The sequence below is a fragment of the Citrus sinensis genome, chromosome 8 (assembly GCF_022201045.2).
Source record: "Citrus sinensis cultivar Valencia sweet orange chromosome 8, DVS_A1.0, whole genome shotgun sequence".
In the NCBI taxonomy this organism is placed as follows: Eukaryota; Viridiplantae; Streptophyta; class Magnoliopsida; order Sapindales; family Rutaceae; genus Citrus; species Citrus sinensis.
In genome coordinates, this window is record NC_068563.1 from 704524 (window position 1) to 727203 (window position 22680).

Here is a 22680-nt window from a genome sequence, read left to right on the forward strand (position 1 = left end):
TGTGATTAATCCCCAAGGCCAAGACCTTTTGCCGCGTTACAATTTTTTTTTTTAATTTTGTTATACATAGATTGTTACTGATATTATATTAGACATTACAATTACAATATTTACAATCGTACTAAACAACTGGAACCATCGCCATACATTAACCCACTAAAGTACTTGTCAAAATACTTTAAACCCTCTTTAATATTCGATGTGTGCTTACTCCACTCACATTTCGTTCGAGAGGTGTCTACTCCACTCACATTTCGTAAGGGATAGACTGTCTTCACTCAATTAGTTAATAATTGAGGAAGAACTGAAACTAACCTCTATAATATACTCTTACGGAGGCTCAAACTCTTACACTCAATATTGTAAGTGTAAGATTTCTCCCATTGGACCAAAGACTTATAGATTTTGCGACGTTACAGTTGAACTTCTAGTAACACGCGAATATTACCTCACAAGATTGTTTAAGTTATGACAACAATGTAGTAGTTACAAGAAGATATGGCCCATTATTAAAATATGGGCCCATGATACACAAATAAATAAACTGATCTATTAAATCCACGTGTAAGCCACTTGCTCCTATCATCAACTGCGAATATTAAAATGAAAATGATCTGGTCCTTGTCCGGTTGGCTCCGGAAGTAAAAAAATTATTAGACTAATATGTACTCTTAAATCCCTCTATAAAACCAGATATTAAAGATTTTCTTTTCGACATTAAAACTTTTTTAAACCTTTTAAAAATAAAAAGAAAAAATCTGCCTTGGATATTATGTCGTGAAAAAAGTTTATCCATTTCCATCCTAAAATATTCTTATCTATACAATTACATGATTGGGTAGTAAATAAAATATAAAATAGTAAAGGAAGAGAACTTCACCGAGTATCAGTAGAAATATTGTGCACACGTTAAAAAAAAATAATATTAATAATAATCAAAGTTGGGGGTAAATTCAAGTATTGGTATATTGTGCAATGTTGTTCGTGTTATAATATCGAGCAACATTACGACATAGTATATGGTATATAGTTAATGCATAGCTTAGACACTATTAATTTGTATAAAGTTACAATGTTGTGTCATGTATTTAGCTGCTCACCATATTATTATTATTATTAATGTTCATAATAAAATCTATTTTGGTGGACGATCATTTTCTCAATGATACGGCACGTATTTGGTTTGGATTTATATTTGACAATTTGTGTAATACCATCCCTTTAATAAAATCAATCGGTAACACGTAAAAATTTAAAAATATATATATCTCAACTATATAAGTGTATTACATTATTTTATTTTATTTTCTTTTAATTACTGTTATTTTTAGATACAAAAAAAATATTGAGAGGAAGCATTCCATGTCCAGGTTCGATGAATTGGTAAAAATCGTCTAAGTACATTGAACATTCACTTCTAATACATCTTAATTAATTGCTAAATAAACTTGACCAAAAAAGGAAAAAAAAAATAACAAACAAACAAGATCAAGCCAATTAATTAATGGTTTATTATTTTGTTTAGGTTGTGCTGTGATTTTTGTTATGTCATGTTTGTTTTAAATTTATCATATATGGTTCAAATTCTCATAGAAATCCTATATTCAAACTTGGCCTGTGAGACGGCTGTAATCAAAGTGTATCTTGAGGTACGTACAAATGATACAATTAATTAATTAATGACGACATTTATTTATTCGATGCTTGGAATATATATATAAGTTACTCATTGGATGCATGGAAAATAAATAATAATGTAGCGAGCGGGCATGCGCTCTAATAACTCGTTGTTGGCAGGATGAAATATTCCCACTGCTTTCATGAGTCCATACACCATAGCATTAGCATGTATGCATCTTTATTCCTATAACAATCACAGTTTTCTTTTTTTTTTTTTTTAATGTTAGAGCGTCTCAAAAAGGCTCTATAAATTTTACTCTTCAAATATTTATTTGCTTACCTATGTGGTGTATAGAAGAGTGAAAAAATATATTATTCTTCAAAAGACTCTTCAAATAGAAATTAATTAATATTATTTTAATTAAATAACTAATTTTTTAATAGAAAAGTCAATAGTAATTAAAGTGCATCTCTCTCTTTCTTTAACAAAAAGTAATAAAATATAAATTGAGGAGGAAAAAAGTAACTCTCCAAATTTAAAGAGAGATGATGGTTTCTTATTTGAAGAATCTTAATTGGAGTGTCTTTTTTAACCTTAAATGCTGATGTGAATCTTCAAATAAATAATAAAATCTTATTTGAAGAGTTTTTTTTTTTTATGATACTCTTACTTTACAAACCTGCAATTAATTCAAACAAAAAAAATTACATGATAAATCCATCGATATTATAATAAAAAGTCTTGATCAACAAAATAAAGAATAATCTACACTCTAAATTGATATTTAATTTTAAAAAAGTTTAGAAATTCATTTATATGACGATAAAAATTCTAACATACAGTATATTTTTGAAACGATAGAATCTAACTATTATGTGTACGTAGGATAACTTTAAAGTTTCAAATATCTTTTTTTTTTTTTTTTTATAAATAACAGTGTGACTAATCCAACACAAAAATTGCATCTAATAATTTAAGATATATTGACAACCATATAATACTTGAATTTTTAGATACTACTTTTAAGTTGATATAAGTTACAAATCATCATCCTCTTAGAATACTCGAAAATTTTCCCATGTTTTCTTTTTTTCTAAGCTCGAGTCTTTAATTTTCATAAAGCTCCAACAAGATCATTGAAAATGTTAACAAAACAGTAAACTAAACATAATCTGAAATAAACAAAATATAATGTCTACTTGACTAAATAGCATCTCAATCATTGTTAAATATAAAAAAATGTTAGCTTAATAATAATATATACAAGAATATATTATCGATTATAAACTTAAATAAATTATCTACTTCCACCTCCAATCATTGTTGTTCAAGTTAAATTTAAAGAATACTTAGTATTTCTAACTATTCCATCATATAACCTTTAAGTTTGATGGGTATAATTCACAGGCAAAATCATTATTGGCTTGGTTAGGGACCCTTAGTATTTATATTGGATTTTATTCACTCCCCTCTATCAAGAAAGTGAGTAATTATTCTTATCTTAATTTCTAGAAATTCGGAATGATTATTCTCATCATTATCTAATCGTAAAAACGCGAGTAATATTAATTCATCTCAATTTATAAATGTGCGCCACATTAAGGTTGTGTTTACTTGCTGGAGTGGGAGTGAGGAGTGTGGATTCCTCCCACTCCAGCGTTTACTTGCTTAAAATGGCCACGGATTGGGAATCCCACTCCGTGGGCCCCACTCATTTTTGGAGTGGGGAGTGGGAGTGGGACTCCCATTGGGGGAGGTGGGAGTGGGAATCCACTCCCACCTCTCCCTTTTTTACCCTTTCATTTTTAATTTAATTTAATTTAATATTTTATAATTAATAAAATAAAATAAATAATATTTATTTGAATAATAATATTATATTTAACTAAATAATAATTTACATTGATTCTAAGTTAAAATTATTTTAAAATAATATTATTATATTAATAGAGAATTAATAAATATAATATTATTATATTTATTTTAAAAATAATAGTACTATATTTATTTAATATTAATAATACTAAATAGTTTATTCTAATAAAATATTAATTTTGTACTAAATAATATTATATTATTATTTAATAATAAATTTAATATAATTATATTAAATAAAATAAAATAAGGTTTCATTTTATATTAAAATTAATAATTTATTGTTCATAATTAAGAATATTAATAATTATAATAAATTTACAAATATAATAAAATAAATATTATTCATTTAATATATTTTTTATTAGTTTTGTAATTAAAAATTATAATTCTTTAAATAAGGATAAAATTGTAATTTGAAACTATTTACTCCTAATCCAAGACAAAGTAAACACATAAATTGGATTCTGATCTCTATTCCATGCTTCCATTCTAGTGTAAGTAAACAACCTACTCCCACTCCCACTCCACACTCCTAATTCAAGGATTCCCACTCCTCATAATTCTCACTCCAATCCAAAAAGTAAACGCAGCATAAATATATGCACGTAACACTTATTTTGCATGTAATATATTCACGAACCATATTAAGGACATGCATGTAACAAAAAAAAAACAATGATAGGCATCCCTACATTCAATTTCTAATTTAAATTTCAATTAATATGCCATTCATCCATGAACGGTAGTTAAATAATTTTATAAATTATAAAATTATCATCTAATAGATAAAATAATACACGATAATGAAAGTAAAAAGTTAGGATCTCACATATTATTGAATCAAAGCACACTGAAATAGCTAAACCTCCTGCAGTTACTTCTTTGATTTGGATATGTTTTTCTTTTGGATCATCATCTAATAGACATGATGGGCATCTCACTTAGGACTTGTCACTTTTTATTTTCTTCAGTTTTATCTGACAACTCTACACCAGCGCATCAACACAAACTTTGACCCCCACCACATGACATGAGTCAGTCAAGCTACCTAGGAATTTTATTAAAACAGAAAAAAAAAATATTACCCAGGAATTACTGAATTAGATGGCTTTGTACTTGGTTGCTAGATCTTTTCATCTAAACCTTCCCCAGTTGTCATCTGCACCGTCCACGTCATCACCTGACCCACTCAAATCTCAAATAAATAAATAAATAAATAAATATCCTCTGTTTTGGATAAGATTTAATAACTTCACTTACTAATTCTTTACCGGCTATTCCAGCGACGACCACTCGCCGCTTCGCTGGCAGTGCTGTCGTTTGATCTCTCTCTTTGACTTGTTTTGTTGTTAACCTCATCCGCCCCTTCGTCACCCCGAAAGGCCGCTTTTTCCACGCCATCCATCATGTCTCTCCACGTTGGCGGCCTGCTCCACGTCATCAGCGCTTACGTCCACGTCACCCAACGAAATCAATTAAATGCCGCGGTTTATTCCTTTCAACGGATGCGAATCCCCCGCCTGCTCGTGCGAGGTTAACTTCTTTCTCCCGCATCCTCCGCTTGCCACGTGGACGTACGGAGGCGGATCTCCTCTTCCCCATTCTTAGCTTCGTAAATTAGGATTAATCTAATCACGAATTTGGTTTGGTAATTAATTTAATCTTTTTTTTTTCCATATCCCGACGTGTCCGGATTGTCTACGGAATTTACAATTGCTTAACGCCGTTATAGATGATGTTGTCATTTTAGTAATTTTACACCTTTTCTAAATTTAGTAATTTTGAGACCACGATTTTTGCATGTTTAGCTAGTGGCAACTGGGTATCAGTTAGTTCTAGACTTCTGTCAACTTGTTCAATAGTACTATTACTGTAATGTGTGTATCATGTGTTTAAACAAATATATTAATTCTAATATTGATTTTTGACTTCAAGTACAATTATAATATATGCTAATATCAAAAGGTGGTGAGTTGTAAACTTTTTTCACGGATCCGAATCATGCAGATATTTACCAAAAAAAAAAAATAATTAATTAAGATGACTTTTTTAACTTGAAAAGAAAAATTATTTTAGTGTTATTATTTAACTTAGTGAGGACTTAATTTTCTTCCCACTCATGCGAGTGGTGTTCGAACCCCCCCACTTTTTATTTTCAAAATAAGAAATTTTAATTTTATCATCTCAAATAAATTACACATAAAAAAAACCAAAATTCAAACGCATGTTAAACTTGAATGTCTAACCCAAACAGAGGTGGAATCTACCATATATTGTATATATAATTAAACTTTTACGTGGTCCAAGCAATATGGAAGGAAAGATGAGCTTGCGACGGAGAACAAGCCAAATGGCAAATTAATGATGCCAAAAGCAGAGGCGGGCCGACGCCTGGGCGAGGCTAGAGTGATTGAGAACTGAAGGTTGTTTCCAAAACCAAAGATAGAGGAAAATGCAACAAAAAAATTTCCGATTATGGGTGATTGCGCAGCGCAAATCACATCACGAAAATATCAAGTTTCTTATCGCTTTTGTTGATTCTCCACCTTACACGCCATCGTCAAGTCAACAAAGAAAGACTTCTCTCGACTCTAGACCTTACTCACGCACCCTCTCAACTACTTAATCAATATCATTTTTTTTTTCCCCCTTTTTTTCCTCAAACTTTTCTCTTCTTTGTTTTGTATCTCACACTCTGCACGTGAATGTCACTATTGCGAACCAAACTACGAACGTCTTTATTTTTTTGTGATAAAATTTAATTAACTTTGCGTGTTAAGAAATCAATCTAGATTTATGAATCTAATTAGTTGTTGGAAAGATTTTAGTCATCAAACAGCTCGTAGGAAGTAATTTTTATTTTAAAATGGATTGAATTAAAAAGAATGTATTGCAAGGAATGAATCTTTCACTTATTAATCTGCTTTTTTTTCTTTTTCGAGTCCTACTCATTTTTATTTAACTATTTATTTAAAAATAGAAGGATTAATAAAGTCAATTAATTTTTTAGCTACATAGATCGACTAAATTTTTAATTCAGATAGCCAATTAATTAAAATTATATTAAAATCACTCAATCAAATCTATAAGATAGTCTTAATAGTTGTCAACGAAAACTTTAGCAAAAAGTTATTCAAAACATGATCGACTATTGTTTATCTTCTAAAATAAACTTTAGTATTCAGTAAAGATATGTATTTGATTGCAATTTTCAAATTTCATAAAAGATACCATTAACATTTTCAATATTAGGATTGAAATTACATTAACGTCTTCAATATTTAAATTTTGCTCCAAGCAAAAGGAAAATCTCATTTTGGCTTTCACCTTGTCCATTTTCGTCCTGTTTAGGATCGAGGTTAGACATTTAGGCTACGTTTGGAAGATCGGATTGGATTGGATTAACTCTTAGGATTAGATTAGATTGCATTACACTAGATTATATAAGTATTGTCTTTTGTTTGGTATAGTGTCGGACAGGAATATGTTAAATTTAATTTAATGAAGCTAAAATAACTATTTAAATAATATATTATTTTTTAAATCATATTACTATTTGTTAAATTTAATATTTAGATTTCAATATTATTGGAATTAAATAAATTGAATAATTTTTTTATTTAATAAATTACATACTAGTTAAAATAAATTATTAAATTAAAATTTTGATTTAATATTAAATTCTAAAAAAGTTAAAAAATAATTATTGAATACATTTTTGACAATAGTAACAAATTTAAACTATTAAATATCTAATCCTATGTAAACCCATATGAAAATGGGGATTAATAGTCCTATTAATGTTGAACTAAAATTTGGACTAATTTTGTTAGTCCTGACAGCCAAACATAACTTTGAATTGGATTAATTTTTTATTCTTTAAATTAGTCTAATCTCACTTTTTATCCAACATCCAAACATGACCTTATAACTTAAAAGTTATAGCACTAAAGAGTTCAGTAAATATTAACTGCTGTAACTTTAAAATTAAGTTGTTTTGATTTTACACTTCTATGGTGAAAATTTTATTATTTATTTATTAATTTCATAAAAATTAGTAATTAAAAATTGTATTTATTATATACTATTAATTTTTATTTTATAAATATATTTTTTTTTCTACAGCCGCCGTTATTTAAAAACTACAGCACTTCAATACCAAATAAAACCTTTGTTAAGGACCTAAATAGAGTAGTCTCCGACTGCTCTTCTAAATTTAGTAATTAGAATCGAGTAATAAATAGCAATTAGAATAGACCCAACAATTAATCTAGTCACCAAAACGAACTAATTATCAAGGGCATAATTGTCTTTGCGGTTAGAGCTTATCCAAATCCAATAAACGCCCAAAAGAAGAATATGCCACTTGGTTCGTTTACGCCACTTTTTGGTAACGTTAGACTGCAAGAGAAGTTTGAACGCTGATTGGGCAGATTCAGGGGTGCGCTTTGGCATTGCCGATACAAGGGATAATTTAAATTAATTAAAGATTACTTTTAATCATATTTAATTTACAATTTTCTTTTCATAATTCGTATTATGATCTGTAACCACGTCATTCCTCTTCTAGGGTTTTAAGATTTCAACACGAGTGGGATTGTGGGAGCAGTGCAAAAAGAAAACAATTCCTTTGCTTTGGAAATTAATAAGAGTACAAAGAATACTCGTTGAATATTTATTTTTTTACCGTGCATAGCATTTTTAAGATATCCCTTACTTTTAAGAAAATTTTGAGTAAAATCTTGAGTAGTTGTATAATTAAGGGCGTACATTTTAATCAGATCGATATAAATCAAGAATTGAGTTGGCTCGATTGTGAATTTTATAAAATTTTAATTTAATTTTAAATTTTTTGAATCATTTGATATGATTCAGTTTGAATTTCTAAAAATAAAATACATTGATTAAAAGAAAACCTAAATATTCAATTCTCAAATCATAATCAATTTTAAATTTAGATAAATTTCGTATTGCTTTATCATAAATTAACTATTTATAAATCATTTTATTTATTTTTTAACACCTCAAGTTATCTATTTTTATTCAAAAGAAAAAGGAAAAAAATAAGGAGTGAGTTAATAGAAATCTTTGGTTATAGGGGAACAAATTAAAGTTTTTTAAAAATAAGAAAATAATCTAAAAACAATCAATTTCCGAGTAGATTTATCAAAATTAACCCATATTGGGTCCAACTTATCAAAAAAACCGAACCAAACTGACCCTAAAATCTTTTACGCGTTGCATAATAATTATACGGCAGGTTTCAGACGTGCGCGTTACGCCGTTAAACATTCCGCGAAACCAATACACGCCCAAACTCTCACACAATGGCTATAATAATAATAATAATAATAATAATAATAATAATAATAAACAATATATATGTTTTCAATTCAATAAAATTCGAAACCTCTCTTCAAATCTGCTTCCGTCTCTATAAACCAACTCAGTTCACGTAAACCACCACCACAGCAAAAACAAAACAAGCAAACACACACAAAACACAATCACAAAAATAAAATCGCAATTTTTTTTTATTCTTCTTTATTTTTATAAAAAAGCCTCCGAATTCTCTTTTCGCTTCTATTCGTTTGATCATATTTTGTGGTTCAAATCAAATGGTGATGGAGGAAAATAACAACGAGAGCTGTGGGAGTAGGGCGAGCGACACGTCATCGACTTCGTCGCCGCCGCCGCAGCATCAGAGCCGGCAACATCGCCAGAAACTTGGAGTTTACAATGAGGTACTTGGTCGGCTTAAAGAATCTAACAACGACGAAGCTATCCAGCCTCGCTTCGACGACGAACTCTGGACTCACTTCAATCGCCTCCCTACTCGGTACGGTTCTCTTCCGTACGCTTTTACGTACGAACAACCACATCCTTCCACAAAGATCGATTTTTTATTTTCATTTTTCACTTTTTCTTTTCATTTTCATTTTCATTCTTATTTTTTTTGCTCTTAAGTTATTGTTCGGACTCGTAAAGCTTCTCCCGCATTTATCTTTCCTCGTTTATTTATTTCCAGAAATATTAGACGTTTGATACTTTTTAAATCATGTGTTAAATTACTTGTTTAGCTGCTGTGCAGTGAGTTAGATTATCGATAGGGCTAGTTTTATTTTTCATTTAATTTGGTTACTTCTTAATTCTTGATTTTATGGTAACTGATTTGTTTGTTGAGTTGATTTGTTTGAAGATATGCGTTGGATGTGAATGTGGAGAGGGCTGAGGATGTACTTATGCACAAGAGATTACTACATTTGGCTCATGATCCGAGAAATAGACCCGCAATTGAAGTCCGTCTTGTGCAGGCATGTGTTGATTTGTTAAGTTCATGCATGAGCATTAGCGAAAATTTCAATATTTTTCTATCAATAGCTTGCACTGTATACACACTCAAGATGTCTCTCTTCTCTTTTGAGACTTGACCATTTGAAAATTCTAGAAAGCATTCAACATCAAATTAAATGTTTGCTTGGGAAAAAGAATACTTTAAAAGAGTGAAAGGGATTATGTGTAACACCCCAAAACATTTCTTTTCTTGATTTTGTATGTGTAAAAACAAAAACTAATTGAGCCAATGATGGTTATTTATTGCATTGGAATGTTATTTTTCTTGATTGAGTTTCGAAATTCGATTTGATTGGGCCCCATTTGTTGCTACCATTGTTTTCTGGAATGTGATTTATTTAAGAATTAATGCATCTCATTCAAATAAGTATTTGGATGTTAAACCCTCAACATTTCCGTTTGGGTGGTTGAAGTTATTTGTCAGTACTTCATGTCTCCAGTTTAACATAGTGATGTCTTTACTAATGTTATGTAATGAAATTATTGTGTCCAGTTACTTGTTCTTGCCCTATCAAGGTCATGTTTCATATTTTAAACTTAGATGCTGGCTTGATTTCGATGAATCCTCTTGCATTTTTCGATTTTATCTCATGTAGGTGTTTAACATTCTGATTTTTTTTATTTTCATCTTTCTTTTTAAGTAGGAATGGAAATTGCTTGTTTGTGCAGGTTCATCCTGTATCTGATCGGAATTCAGCTGTTTCTTCTCTTCTGGATTCTGAAGTACCAGCTCAAAGACAGAGGTGTGGCTTTTCAAACAGTTTATTTCTGGAATCACACTGGTTTCTTGCTTCTACGTTGTTGTTTATTTTGTCACTTGATGATTGTAATTTAGAATGCTGACATAACTTGCTGGCTTTCAATTGCCAGCATACATCCACCACCTGCCTTCGGTTCATCACCTAATCTTGAAGCTCTGGCAATTGAAGCAAATAATTCTCATAATCTAGATGGGGATAATTCTGTACATGCCAATGTACAATTTTCTCGGTAAATATTTTCATCTGAATATGTCCTTTTGAGAATGTCTGGTCAAAATCAGATATGGTTTGCTTCTCTTTTAAATTAGTTCTTAAGTTCTTAGTTATCTCTGAAATTAGTGTTGTCCTTGATTTCAACCATCTTGTTTCCTGTTACCTGTTAGTTAATAATCATGGTCACTAATTGGTTGATTCTTCTTTTGTTTTAAAATACAACATTGAAAGTAATCATGGAATTCCTAAAGCAAATTATTAAATGACCCGACCAGAAATTTGCTTATTCAAATTATATGGACATTTTTTAAGTATTTTTTCAGCTCATTTCATAAGCTAACTGCTTCCTTTGTCCTTGATGGTGATATTCAGTTTTGATTATGGATGTAATATCACGTGTTCATACACATGCTTAATATTGATTTTTTCACTTATTTAAGTAAGCTGTATTTTTTACTTTCATAGATTTGGTTGCTAAAATTCTCATTTTGTGTAATTGGATATGATGTAGGCCCATGCATGAAATTACATTTTCAACAGATGACAAGCCCAAACTTCTCAGTCAGGTATATAATAGGTTTTGGAATACCCAAGTTAGTTGTCATATTTTTTTCAAGCTTGTTTCTTTCTGAGCTTTGAAAATTTATGTGGTGGCTTGAACTATTACTTGGAGTATTCTTTTTGGTACTTAAACCATGAATTCAAAAGCTTAGATCTTACTCTCTGACTGGATTACTTGTGTACAATAGGCGTGCATTTGCACATAAGCATGTGTGATTGTACTGATGGCAATATACATCTTTCAAGTTATTTTAGTTTGGGTAATTTATTAGTTCTGATGTCCAACTTACATATGAATTGCTTAACATCTAAAGCCCTTGAGCTTACACATGATTCATGAACATCTCAGAAATATTCCACCACAATTAGGGCTGTCAAACCAATTCTCATTTGAGATCCTGGCAGTTCACCAAAAATCTTATATATCATGTTACTTACAATGATCATGTGATATTTCTTCTCAAATCATGACGTTGATTGCCTTGTGCAAAATTTTCAGTTGACTGCCTTACTGGCTGATATTGGGCTGAACATCCAAGAAGCACATGCATTTTCCACAGTTGATGGTTACTCCTTAGATGTCTTCGTGGTTGATGGTTGGCCATATGAGGTAATATATTATATTTTAGTTGGTAATCTTAATTTTGAAAAGGTTTGGTTGACTATATGAGAGAAAGAGTTCTGATTTTATCTCAACTTAAATTAACTATGCCTTCAACCTCAATATCAGGAGAAAACTTTATGAATTGTTTAAATTATGGTAGATTTTTTGCCCTTTACTAGAACTTTCATATTCTGATTTGTAGAATTGAGTCATATTGGGAGTTCCAATGAAGTTTAAAACTTTCCAAATGGTGTTCATCTTTTAATATATAACAGCCAAACTTCAACACTCTTATATCGAAGAAATAAGTTTATTATGAGAACCTGCTTGACAGATGTGTATTATAATTGGCAGGAGACAGAGCAGCTTAGAGCTGCACTTGAAAAGGAAGTTTTAAAGCTTGAGGTAGAGTTTCATGATGTTAGTTTAGACTTAATGTGCATTTTGAATACTTTAATCGGATGTGCAGCCCATTTTGAGATACTATGAGAAGTGCATTCTTGATTCACTTTTCATTGGTTGTTATGCAGAGGCAAGGTTGGCCCAGTCATCGCTCATCATCTCCCACGAGTGAACCTGAGGATACTGGGATGAAAAGTCATCCCTATCATTTGAAAATACCTAATGATGGGACTGATGTCTGGGAAATTGATCCTAAACATCTGAAGTTTGGGAGCAAAGTTGCTTCTGGGTCATATGGTGATTTGTAAGTTTATTACTTGTGCACGTATGCTGATTTTGTGTTTGCATGCTCGGTTTAACACTTCTATTTTAAGTGATCCAGGTACAGAGGTACATATTGTAGTCAAGATGTGGCTATTAAAGTCCTTAAGCCCGAACGTATAAATTCGGATATGCAGAAAGAGTTTGCCCAGGAGGTCTTTATAATGAGGTTTGTCATATTCATAGCTACAGTAGCTGTTTTTCCAGTTATGCTGCAGATTTTCCTCTTGGACTAAATTTAAAGACAAGAATAATTTGACTTTCTTTCCCAGGATTATTTTTTGAAATAAAAAATATTTTGTCTTTTGCATGTATCTGTTGCTTTAAAGTTTTTGTACTCCTTTTGGAACTTGCAGGAAGGTTCGGCATAAAAATGTTGTACAATTCATAGGTGCATGCACTAAGCCTCCAAGCTTGTGCATTGTAACAGGTAAAGCCCAATGTCCTTCTACATTTGTGCTTCATTTTATTTTTATCCTTTTTATTCCTCTTCTGATTCTCCCCCGTCTCTTCAATGCTTTTTTGCATTAGAATTCATGTCTGGTGGAAGCGTGTATGACTACCTGCACAAACTGAAGGGTGTTTTCAAGCTTCCATCCTTACTTAAAGTAGCAATAGATGTTTCCAAAGGAATGAACTACTTGCACCAAAACAATATAATCCACAGGGATTTGAAGGCTGCAAATCTTCTAATGGATGAAAATGAAGTAAGTCTTCTCCTATCTTTGTGGCTTTTCACTGTGTCAATCTTGTTTTGTGGAAAGGGAAGAGAATTAATTTCTTTGTTTTGCTTGGTATACTATTTTAATCCAATTTGTTTTTGGGAAATGACGTATTGTTACAATTTGGAACTTATTGGATAATTTTTAGGAGGTCTAGTTGTGATGAAAAGAATTCAGATGCCCCTTTTCTGTTCTATAAAATTTTTATCTCATGAATCAGAAGTTAGCTTTAATGTTACAGGCAAGGTATATGGGATAGTCTATCTTTTGGAGGTCCATAGCTCAAAATCATACAGTGACTCGTTTGTAGTATGGTTTTTTCTCATTGAATGTGTCAGATCTCAATCGGTTTAGGATGCCTTCTTCTATAGTATGTGCCTAGCCTGTTTTTCCCTCCATTCCTGCCACGTATATATTAGTGTATTACCATGATATATATTTTTACGTATGGTCATCTGCTCATGCATCTTTTTTCCCATCTTGTCAATGAGGGATGCTTAGAAAGAAAGATTCTGTTATGGGATTTATGTGACAGGTGGTTAAGGTAGCTGATTTTGGGGTCGCTAGAGTGAAAGCTCAATCTGGCGTTATGACAGCAGAAACTGGGACATACCGGTGGATGGCTCCTGAGGTAAGCCTCTGATTATGTGAATCGTTTGATTTGTACAATGCACACATATATCTTTCTTCCTGTGTATTGACAATTCGATACCATCTTTTCCGTTTGACATTCAAGAAATGGTTAATTAGTATGTTATATTTGTCCTCTTTTTTTCTTGTTTTTTTTCCCACTTGGCATCTTAAGTGATTAAGAGTCTTGGAAAAACAATTGTGATGCGAACAATCAGATTGCTTGGAAAGAATTAGTTCTTGTCTATGATATTGTCCTTTATTGTAAAACAAAAAAAAATAAAAATAAAATAAAGGAAAATTGTTTTGAATGCATTAAGAGACAGTCTATCAATTGCTTGAGTTTGCACTTCATTCTCTGTGTTTCTTACAAGGTTTATTTTGCATTGAAGGTCATAGAACACAAGCCATACGATCACAAAGCTGATGTTTTTAGTTTTGGAATTGTATTATGGGAGTTGCTAACTGGAAAGGTACTTATTTTGCCATTTTTTTTTTCGTCCTTTTTTTTTTGGTTGTTGGGGGGGGGGGCTATACTGTTTCTACGGAAAATGTTATAGTTTGCTTTAAATTTATGTAATTGCATCTTTGTTTGCCAGCTTCCATACGAATACTTGACTCCATTACAGGCAGCTGTTGGGGTGGTCCAGAAGGTACATCACTCCTTCCTGGAACAAAGATTAAGAAAGTCTGTTTAGAATTATGACTACTATGTGCGATAAGCACTAATAAGTGACAATTTATTTTCATTCCAGGGTCTACGGCCTACAATTCCCAAAAACAGTCAGCCAAAACTAGCTGAGTTGCTGGAGAGGTGCTGGCAGCAAGATCCAGCTCTAAGACCTGATTTTTCTGAAATAATAGAGATTCTGCAGCAAATTGCTAAGGAGGTATATTCTCTTTATGTTAGCTTGACCTAGATTTCTTTTGTTTGATCCAGGCCTACAGAATATTAAAGCAATATTTCATTAAATATGAAACAGTTGGTTTGTTTCATTGAACGCCATTTGATGTCTTCATCAAACTGCAATCATCAGTATTTTCTAGCTAATGCTTGATAGTTTGTGTAACAGGTTGGTGAGGAAAATGAGGAGCGGCGCAAAGAAAAATCATCTGGGGGTTTCTTATCAGTCCTTAGAAGAGGCCACCATTGAAATAGACAGGAGGTATGCTAATGTTAATGACGTGGACACGAGCTTTAATTGTGTAGGGAATCTACCGGCTTCTTATTTCTCATCACTGTACAGTACTTAATCCAAATGTTTGAGGGCTTTTTTTAAAATTTCATTTATACCCGTATTATATGTCATTATGTCTTTCATTTATCCACCCTCCTGCCACCATTCCATTAATTTGTACTGTGGGACAGCGACATGGATGAGCTATGTTCCTTGGCATATATCACATGCATCTTTAAAATTAATAACAGTGATATACTTTCTTTGAGTGAGCAGAAGCATATATCTTAGAGCAATGGATCACTTTTGCCTATTTTCTTCTCAACTGCCAAAAATTTTTCCCCCGTTGATGTATAGTGTAGCACTTGTCATTGCTAATTGTGCTTGTCGATATCATTTGCTTATATGGTATGATTCATGATTGTGACATGGGATCGTCCCGCGAAGACAATCAAATTTATGTCAAATTTATCAGCTGAATGGTGTGTGTGCATGGTCTTATGGTCATTTTCCATCCTTTTGCTTTTGGGTTATTGGTTATTGAAGAAACTTCGTGACCCAACTTAAAACTTTTTGTTAGCTCCAATGCGTGAACCCTATTTTGTGGCGTACGTTTTTAAGGGCTCTTTGGTTCCATGAGCGTTGACAGAGAAACACTTCTATACGGAGCAAAAAGCACTAGCAGAAAATAAGTGGAGCATTTCTTGCCAAAAGTGATGACAAATTCCAGTTGTACCCTTGTTTTTTAGTTAACGTTGTCTTATCGTACAATTAATTGTTTTAACTCCAGTTCCAACGTCTTCATTTTGTAAAGCAATACTTTCCATCACAAGGGTACGGATCAAAAATATTTCTTGTCAATAACAACACATACTAGAATATTAAAATGAATGGTAAATATATTTATAATTTCACAACAGTTGAGGTTCTTCCACTACTATATATTTTCCTTTTCATAATATTTGTGTTGTTTGTGGCTTCCAGGTACCAAATGGAGTCCTTAGTTAAACGTCATAACTTACCAAATGGGGTCTTAATATAAACGTTACAACATCCATTCAATTAAGGGCCAATTTGGGATTACGTTGACTGATTAAATAAGTTGCTTTTACTGTGAGGATGAAATAAGCCGCTGATTAAAAAAGCAGCTTCATGCTTTGTGAACTGTATTGTTACTATGAGTTTAAAAAATAGAGTACACGTGTTTGGTAAATTCTATTATAAAAATGTTATTTTATTATATGTCCAAAATAGATATAAATTTAAATTGCCTTTATTTTTAGAGTATGTTTAATAAATTATTTAGACATATCTTTTTTTTAAATACGTAAAATTGCATAATGCAAAAAAAAACCTCAATTAAATAAAATGTAATGAGTTTCATAGTCTATTACATGAATTTGATAAAAAATTCATACTTATACATAATCCAAATAAAATAAAAAGTAATATTTATTATATTCACATTAAATTGATAGTGGAGAGAACATACAATAGTTGTGGTGGTAATTTAATTGTGGCGGTAGTATAATACCTAATGGTTATATATTAGGGTTTGTGGTAAATTAAGATATAATTATCTTTTTATAAAATATTCAGGTTCTAATAGGAACTTTAAAAAAGTGCAGTGACTTATTTAATAAATTGTTTATGAAAAGCAACCCCGCCTACTTTTAAAAGTTGCTGTCAAAATAGAAAAAATTATGAAATAACTTACTTTACAAAATTTACCAAATGCTATTTCTGTCAAAAATTATAAAATAAACAATTAATTGAATTTCAACCTCAATCTCAAACGGAGCCTAAGTCAATTTCTTTTATTTTTTTTCCCTCTTTATATCCCGATAATGCCGAGACTCTGTGATAGTCTGATAGATAATTTTGGTGGCACAATCTCTTGTTAGCTGCTATAATCTCTCTCTTTTATTTTTCCTAATGCCCATGCTCTAGATCGGGGCCATTATGGTAGTTAATCATTAATACTAGGGTTATATTTGTCAACATGCACAGGCTTTATTACAATCGCGTCGTGAACTTTCTAAACCTAACCATGCACTTATCTCGTGTGTATCTCTCACCTTTTGCGGTTGCGCCACAAATAATTATGATATGTTACAAGCTCTCCACTTCCGTCCCTACATCTAAGTTCACAATTAAACAAACGCATCAAATAATTCTTTTAAATTTCCCAAAAGTACTCATATCATTTTCCTTTAAATTTTCTTGGATACCAAACATCAATTTATCACTTCCCTTCTTCAATGCATTACACCTCAAGTAATGCAGTTGCTGTCTTTGAATAACTCATTCAAGTCCCATGGCTCTTACAAGCACATCCATGAAAAATCCGGAAGAACCAGCAGCAGCAATGCCTCTAGCCGCGGAGAATCCTCCATTCTCTTAGATGAAGAACGTCAAAAAAATATCACAGCCGTTGGAGCTCAAGATACCATCAAGATGGACGGCGGTTATGGCGGCACGGATAATGATCGTCATCATCGTCTTCTTTATAATAATACTCCTACTATAAGAGAATCAAGTTGCCAGTTTTGCTCTGACGATGACGAAGATGATGGTGAAAAAATTAGTGAAAGAAATATGAGAAGCGGTGACTACAAACGTAGAACCATCAAATTCACGCAACGTGAGGATGAAAATAATAAAGATTATAATGATCCGCCCTCGAAGCTGATCGGTCAGTTCTTGAACAAGCAAAAAGATATTGGCGAAATTGTCCTTGACATGGACTTAGAGATGGATGAGCTTCAACAGTTTACACAAAGCAACAATTGTAATAACAACAACGCTAATACCCCGTCTTCGCCTCATAGCACGGATGTGTCGAGAGAAATTAGGGTTTCATTTGAGCCAAGCCCTGTTGTTGATGCTGCTGCTAAAGAATCAGTGAGAAGAAGATGCAAGGACTCGCCTGAACAAGTAATACAAGCGGAACCAAGCTTTGGTCGATCTAAAAGAGATGAAATCTTGCGGTGCACGTCTAATAATTTGTCCTTTCAAAGAAGGCCACATACTCTGACAGCTACATTGACAAGGTCAAAGACAAGATCAAGGCTGCAAGACCCGCCGCCGGAGGAAATAATTGAGCGGATACCCAAATCGGGTCAATTAAGGTCCGGGTTGCTGGGGAAAATGGGTGGTGATGATGATGATGAGACAGTGTTTGGTGAAGACTTGCCAGAGGAATTCACAAGGTCTAAGTTTAGTGCATTGATATTCATTGAATGGGCGAGTTTGATTTTGATAGTTGCTGCTTTATTGTGTAGTTTGTTAATTCATGAGATTAAGAAAAAAAGTCTGTGGGATCTTAAGTTATGGAAATGGGAAGTGATGGTGTTGGTTTTGATTTGTGGTAGGTTAGTTTCAGGATGGGGGATTCGTTTGATAGTTTTTTTCATTGAGAGAAATTTTGTTTTGCGGAAAAGGCTTTTGTATTTTGTATATGGGGTCAAAAAGCCTGTGCAAAATTGTCTGTGGCTAGGGCTTGTGTTGATTACATGGTATAATTTGTTTGACAGTAAAGTTGAAAGAGAGACAAAAAGTGCAATTCTTAGTTACATTACTAAAATTCTAGTTTGTCTTTTGATTGGAACCATAGTGTGGCTTGTGAAAACATTGATGATTAAAGTGCTTGCTTCATCATTTCATGTGAGTACTTATTTCGATAGAATCCAGGAATCGTTGTTTTATCAATATGTAATTGAAACACTATCTGGTCCGGCATTGCTTGAAATTCAAATGCATGATGATGAGGAGGAAAGAAAAACAGCTACTGAGGTTAACAAATTGCAAAATGCTGGGGCTGTTTCGCCGCCTGATCTTAGATATGCATTTGCTAAGAGTGGGAAAGTGATAGGGAAAAGTTCAAGGGATAATAAGGGTAGTGGTAAGCTGTCGCGAGCATCATCAAAGAAAGGAACTAATGATCATGATGGGATCACTATTGATCATTTACACAAGCTTAATCCGAAGAATGTTTCTGCTTGGAACATGAAGAGATTGGTGAATATGGTGAGACACGGCGCGCTGATAACGTTGGATGAGCAGTTGCCTGGCCAACCTCCTGAGGCTGATGATTCTGCTAATCAAATCAGAAGTGAATATGAGGCTAAAGCTGCAGCTAGAAAGATTTTCTTGAATGTTGCTCGCTATGGCTCAAAGTAAGTGCTTAAAAGTTTTCAACAAGGCATTTTTAATGACATATGTGATCTTACTTGTTCATTTTTAAACTTATATATATATATAAATCACAGGCACATATATTTGGAGGATTTGATGCGATTTATGCAAGAAGAAGAAGCTGTAAAGACAATGAGTCTCTTTGAAGGTTCAAAAGAAAATGGGAGAATCAGCAAATCTTCCCTCAAGAACTGGGTGGTATGCGACTTATACTTGATATCTAATGATTTCATCTTACAGTGGTAGCTGTGTCTTGAGGAGCAGATCACTTCAATTTCAAGCATACCTATTCTGTGCTCACTAGTTACTTGAAAACTGAAATGAAGTTGTTAGGTTACTAGTTGACTTAAAAATTAATAGGATTATTAGGATGATACAAGGTTGTTTGAGATTTGAGTTTCATTCATAACAGGGTTGGAAAAGAATATGATTTTTATTTAAATAATTTTTGTATCTTTTTCAAAAACAATATTTCTCCTTATTTCTTTGGCAGTAGTCACAACTAAAATGCCATGCACTTAAATTTTACAGGTCAATGCATTTAGAGAACGGAGAGCACTTGCCTTGACATTGAATGACACAAAAACAGCAGTGAAAAAGCTCCACAAGCTAGTGAATGTTGTTTTTGCAATAATTATATTAGTCATTTGGCTTCTGATACTTAAAATTGCCACCACCGAATTCCTATTGTTCCTCAGCTCGCAGCTTGTTCTTGTTGCCTTTGTTTTTGGAAATACATGCAAGACCATATTTGAGGCTCTCATTTTCTTATTCGTTATTCACCCATTTGATGTGGGTGATAGGTGTGAAGTCGATGGAGTGCAGGTACTTGCAGTTGATAAATTTTATATAGAATAATGTTGAATCTTAGTTTTACGTTAAATTTAGGTTTTGTTTAGGGTTGAAGTGTTTGTGACTGTAATTCATAACCATTGCTGAATAGAATTACTAGTTGTCTAATGTAAGTGAGTAAATGATTGGTGATTATGGTTAGCCGTCGAGTAAAATTAAAATGTATGCCCGTCAAAAATATTAAATTGTTGTGCTTTTATAATTAAGCTAATTAATCGAACAGGGTAAAAATGAATTCTTTGGATTGCATTAACTTAATCAAACTAATTAATTGAATCCAACTCCGAATCATTTAACATCTCTGTTATATAGTACATTGAATCAATTTTGTGATATATATTTGGTGCTCAAATCCATATTGTAACATAAATTTCAGATGATAGTGGAGGAGATGAACGTTCTAACTACAGTATTTTTGAGATATGACAACCTGAAGATCATTTATCCGAATGGCGTTCTTTCCACAAAGCCTATCCATAACTTTTATCAAAGTCCAGATATGGGAGATGCGATTGAGTTCTGCGTCCATATCACCACTCCATCAGAAAAAATTGCTTTGATGAGACAAAGAATTGTTGGGTAAGTTCGGCTTACTAACTAACATTTAATATTTGCCCACCCCACCTTATTATTAATATTTATAAGATATGTGAGCTGTGATATTATATATATGAAAAAAATAATTGTATAAATATAACAGTTATACAATTATGCCATTGTATTAATAATGTAGGTACATAGAGGGCAAGAAGGAGCATTGGTGTACGGCTCCCATGATAATACTGAAAGATGTAGAGGATTTCACAAGATTGAGAGTAGCAGTGTGGCCTTGTCACAAGATGAACCACCAAGACATGGGAGAAAGGTGGACGAGAAGAGCTCTTTTGGTTGAAGAAATGGTCAAAATCTTCAGAGAACTTGACATTCAATATCGCTTGTTTCCTCTTGACATCAACGTTCGATCAGTTCCAGCTCCCATTGTCTCCGAACGAATGCCCTCTAGTTGGACCAACAACACATCGACAAGCTAATTAATTATCATTTTGTAACATTATGAAAGTCTTTCTTTTCTTTTCTTTTCGTTTATTTTTTTATTTAGGGAATATGGAGAATCGTAGATGAGTATTATATTATCTTAGATGAGAATTTTGATTTGAAAAATAGATGGTGATCATTCATACAAGCTTAATTTATGTGAAAAAAAAATTAGGCATTGGAGTAAATCTTCAAACAAAATTTTGGTTGTAATTAATGACACATAATTTTGATAGTGACTTTTCATTAGCAGTGTTGAAGTTGTAAATTATCATGACATGTCGTGATTTTTAACATAATGGGTGCTATTTAGGGACAGTGCACAATTTCATTCTATTCGAAAAATTTTATTCACACAATTCATTAAGTGTGACGAGATTCATAATTTATTACTCGTAAAGGTATTTTAAAATATTTAATCCCAAAAAATCCGCCGATGATAAAGTCATTTACTCTTGATATTCTGTATGTTGGTTTTAATATACCGTAAAATGCTTTTTTTTTTTTAATAATGTAAATATAGCAATTGGATGAATTTAATCTCATTTAACGTTAATTCAATTATATGATATGATTCACACAATTAAGGAGTCATTTGAGACTTTTATAAGATTCAAAAGTGATTTTGAAAAGTTAAAAGATAATTTTAGCGTTTGGTAAATTTTTTTAGAAATCACTTTTGGCTTTAAAATTCACTTTTGGTTTTAGAAATCACTTTTGGCAAAATTACTCCATCCTAGAGTAACTTTTCAAATCTAATTTTGAGTATTATTTTTATACTTAATATAATTCTATATGTATTTTCATATATATTATAAAAATTCAAAATTATCCTTTTTAACTGAGATATAAAATCATTAATTTTAAAGAGATTTTTATTATTATTACCAATTACATAGAGATAACAAAATAAAATAAAATTAATAATATAAAATATTTATTTTTCATGTTACAAAAATATATAAATAAAATTTAATCAATATTATGTCCAATTCAATTATTTATATTCTTACAACAATTTAATAATAAGATCTACTAAATACATATGATTGTTATTAAAATTTACAGTACTTTTAAAAAAAAAATACTAAACATTTAATCGATTCTTTTTACAATTGAATATTTTTATAGTACAACTAACAATAATTATTTAAAAACTTCAATATCACTAAACTGACCTTAAGGTCATGTTTGGGAGTTAGGATTAAGCATGGGATTGGATTAACTTTGGGATTAAATATTTTATCCCATGTTTGGATACTTTGCTTGGATTGGATTGGGGAGGACTAAATTTAAATTCAGTCCTTAAATCATGGGATTAACAATCCCAATTTATAAGTGGGTTTAGATA

The 22680-nt window shown here is 31.8% G+C and overlaps 2 protein-coding genes across 3 annotated transcripts; both read left to right on the forward strand.

The window, feature by feature from the left end:
* Positions 1-8886: 8886 nt before the first annotated feature.
* On the forward strand, positions 8887-15513 carry LOC102611319 (serine/threonine-protein kinase STY46). 2 transcript variants are annotated; one of them, XM_006486610.4, is made up of 16 exons: positions 8887-9338; positions 9699-9813; positions 10523-10596; positions 10724-10843; positions 11339-11393; positions 11888-11998; positions 12347-12397; positions 12523-12698; positions 12777-12884; positions 13072-13145; positions 13247-13422; positions 13973-14068; positions 14460-14540; positions 14667-14720; positions 14823-14957; positions 15141-15513. In XM_006486610.4, exons 1-16 carry the CDS (start codon positions 9118-9120, stop codon positions 15219-15221), a joined length of 1728 nt encoding a protein of 575 aa, XP_006486673.1. In that variant the 5' UTR covers positions 8887-9117; the 3' UTR covers positions 15222-15513. The 2 variants fall into 2 exon arrangements, with proteins under 2 accessions (XP_006486673.1, XP_052288355.1); XM_052432395.1 differs by having other exon boundaries at positions 9189-9338; positions 10498-10596.
* Positions 15514-16761: 1248 nt separating this feature from the next.
* Positions 16762-21592, forward strand: LOC102611804 (mechanosensitive ion channel protein 6-like). Its single transcript, XM_006486611.4, has 5 exons — positions 16762-19423; positions 19517-19640; positions 19974-20267; positions 20671-20873; positions 21028-21592. Exons 1-5 carry the CDS (start codon positions 17526-17528, stop codon positions 21323-21325), a joined length of 2817 nt encoding a protein of 938 aa, XP_006486674.2. The 5' UTR covers positions 16762-17525; the 3' UTR covers positions 21326-21592.
* Positions 21593-22680: the final 1088 nt, after the last annotated feature.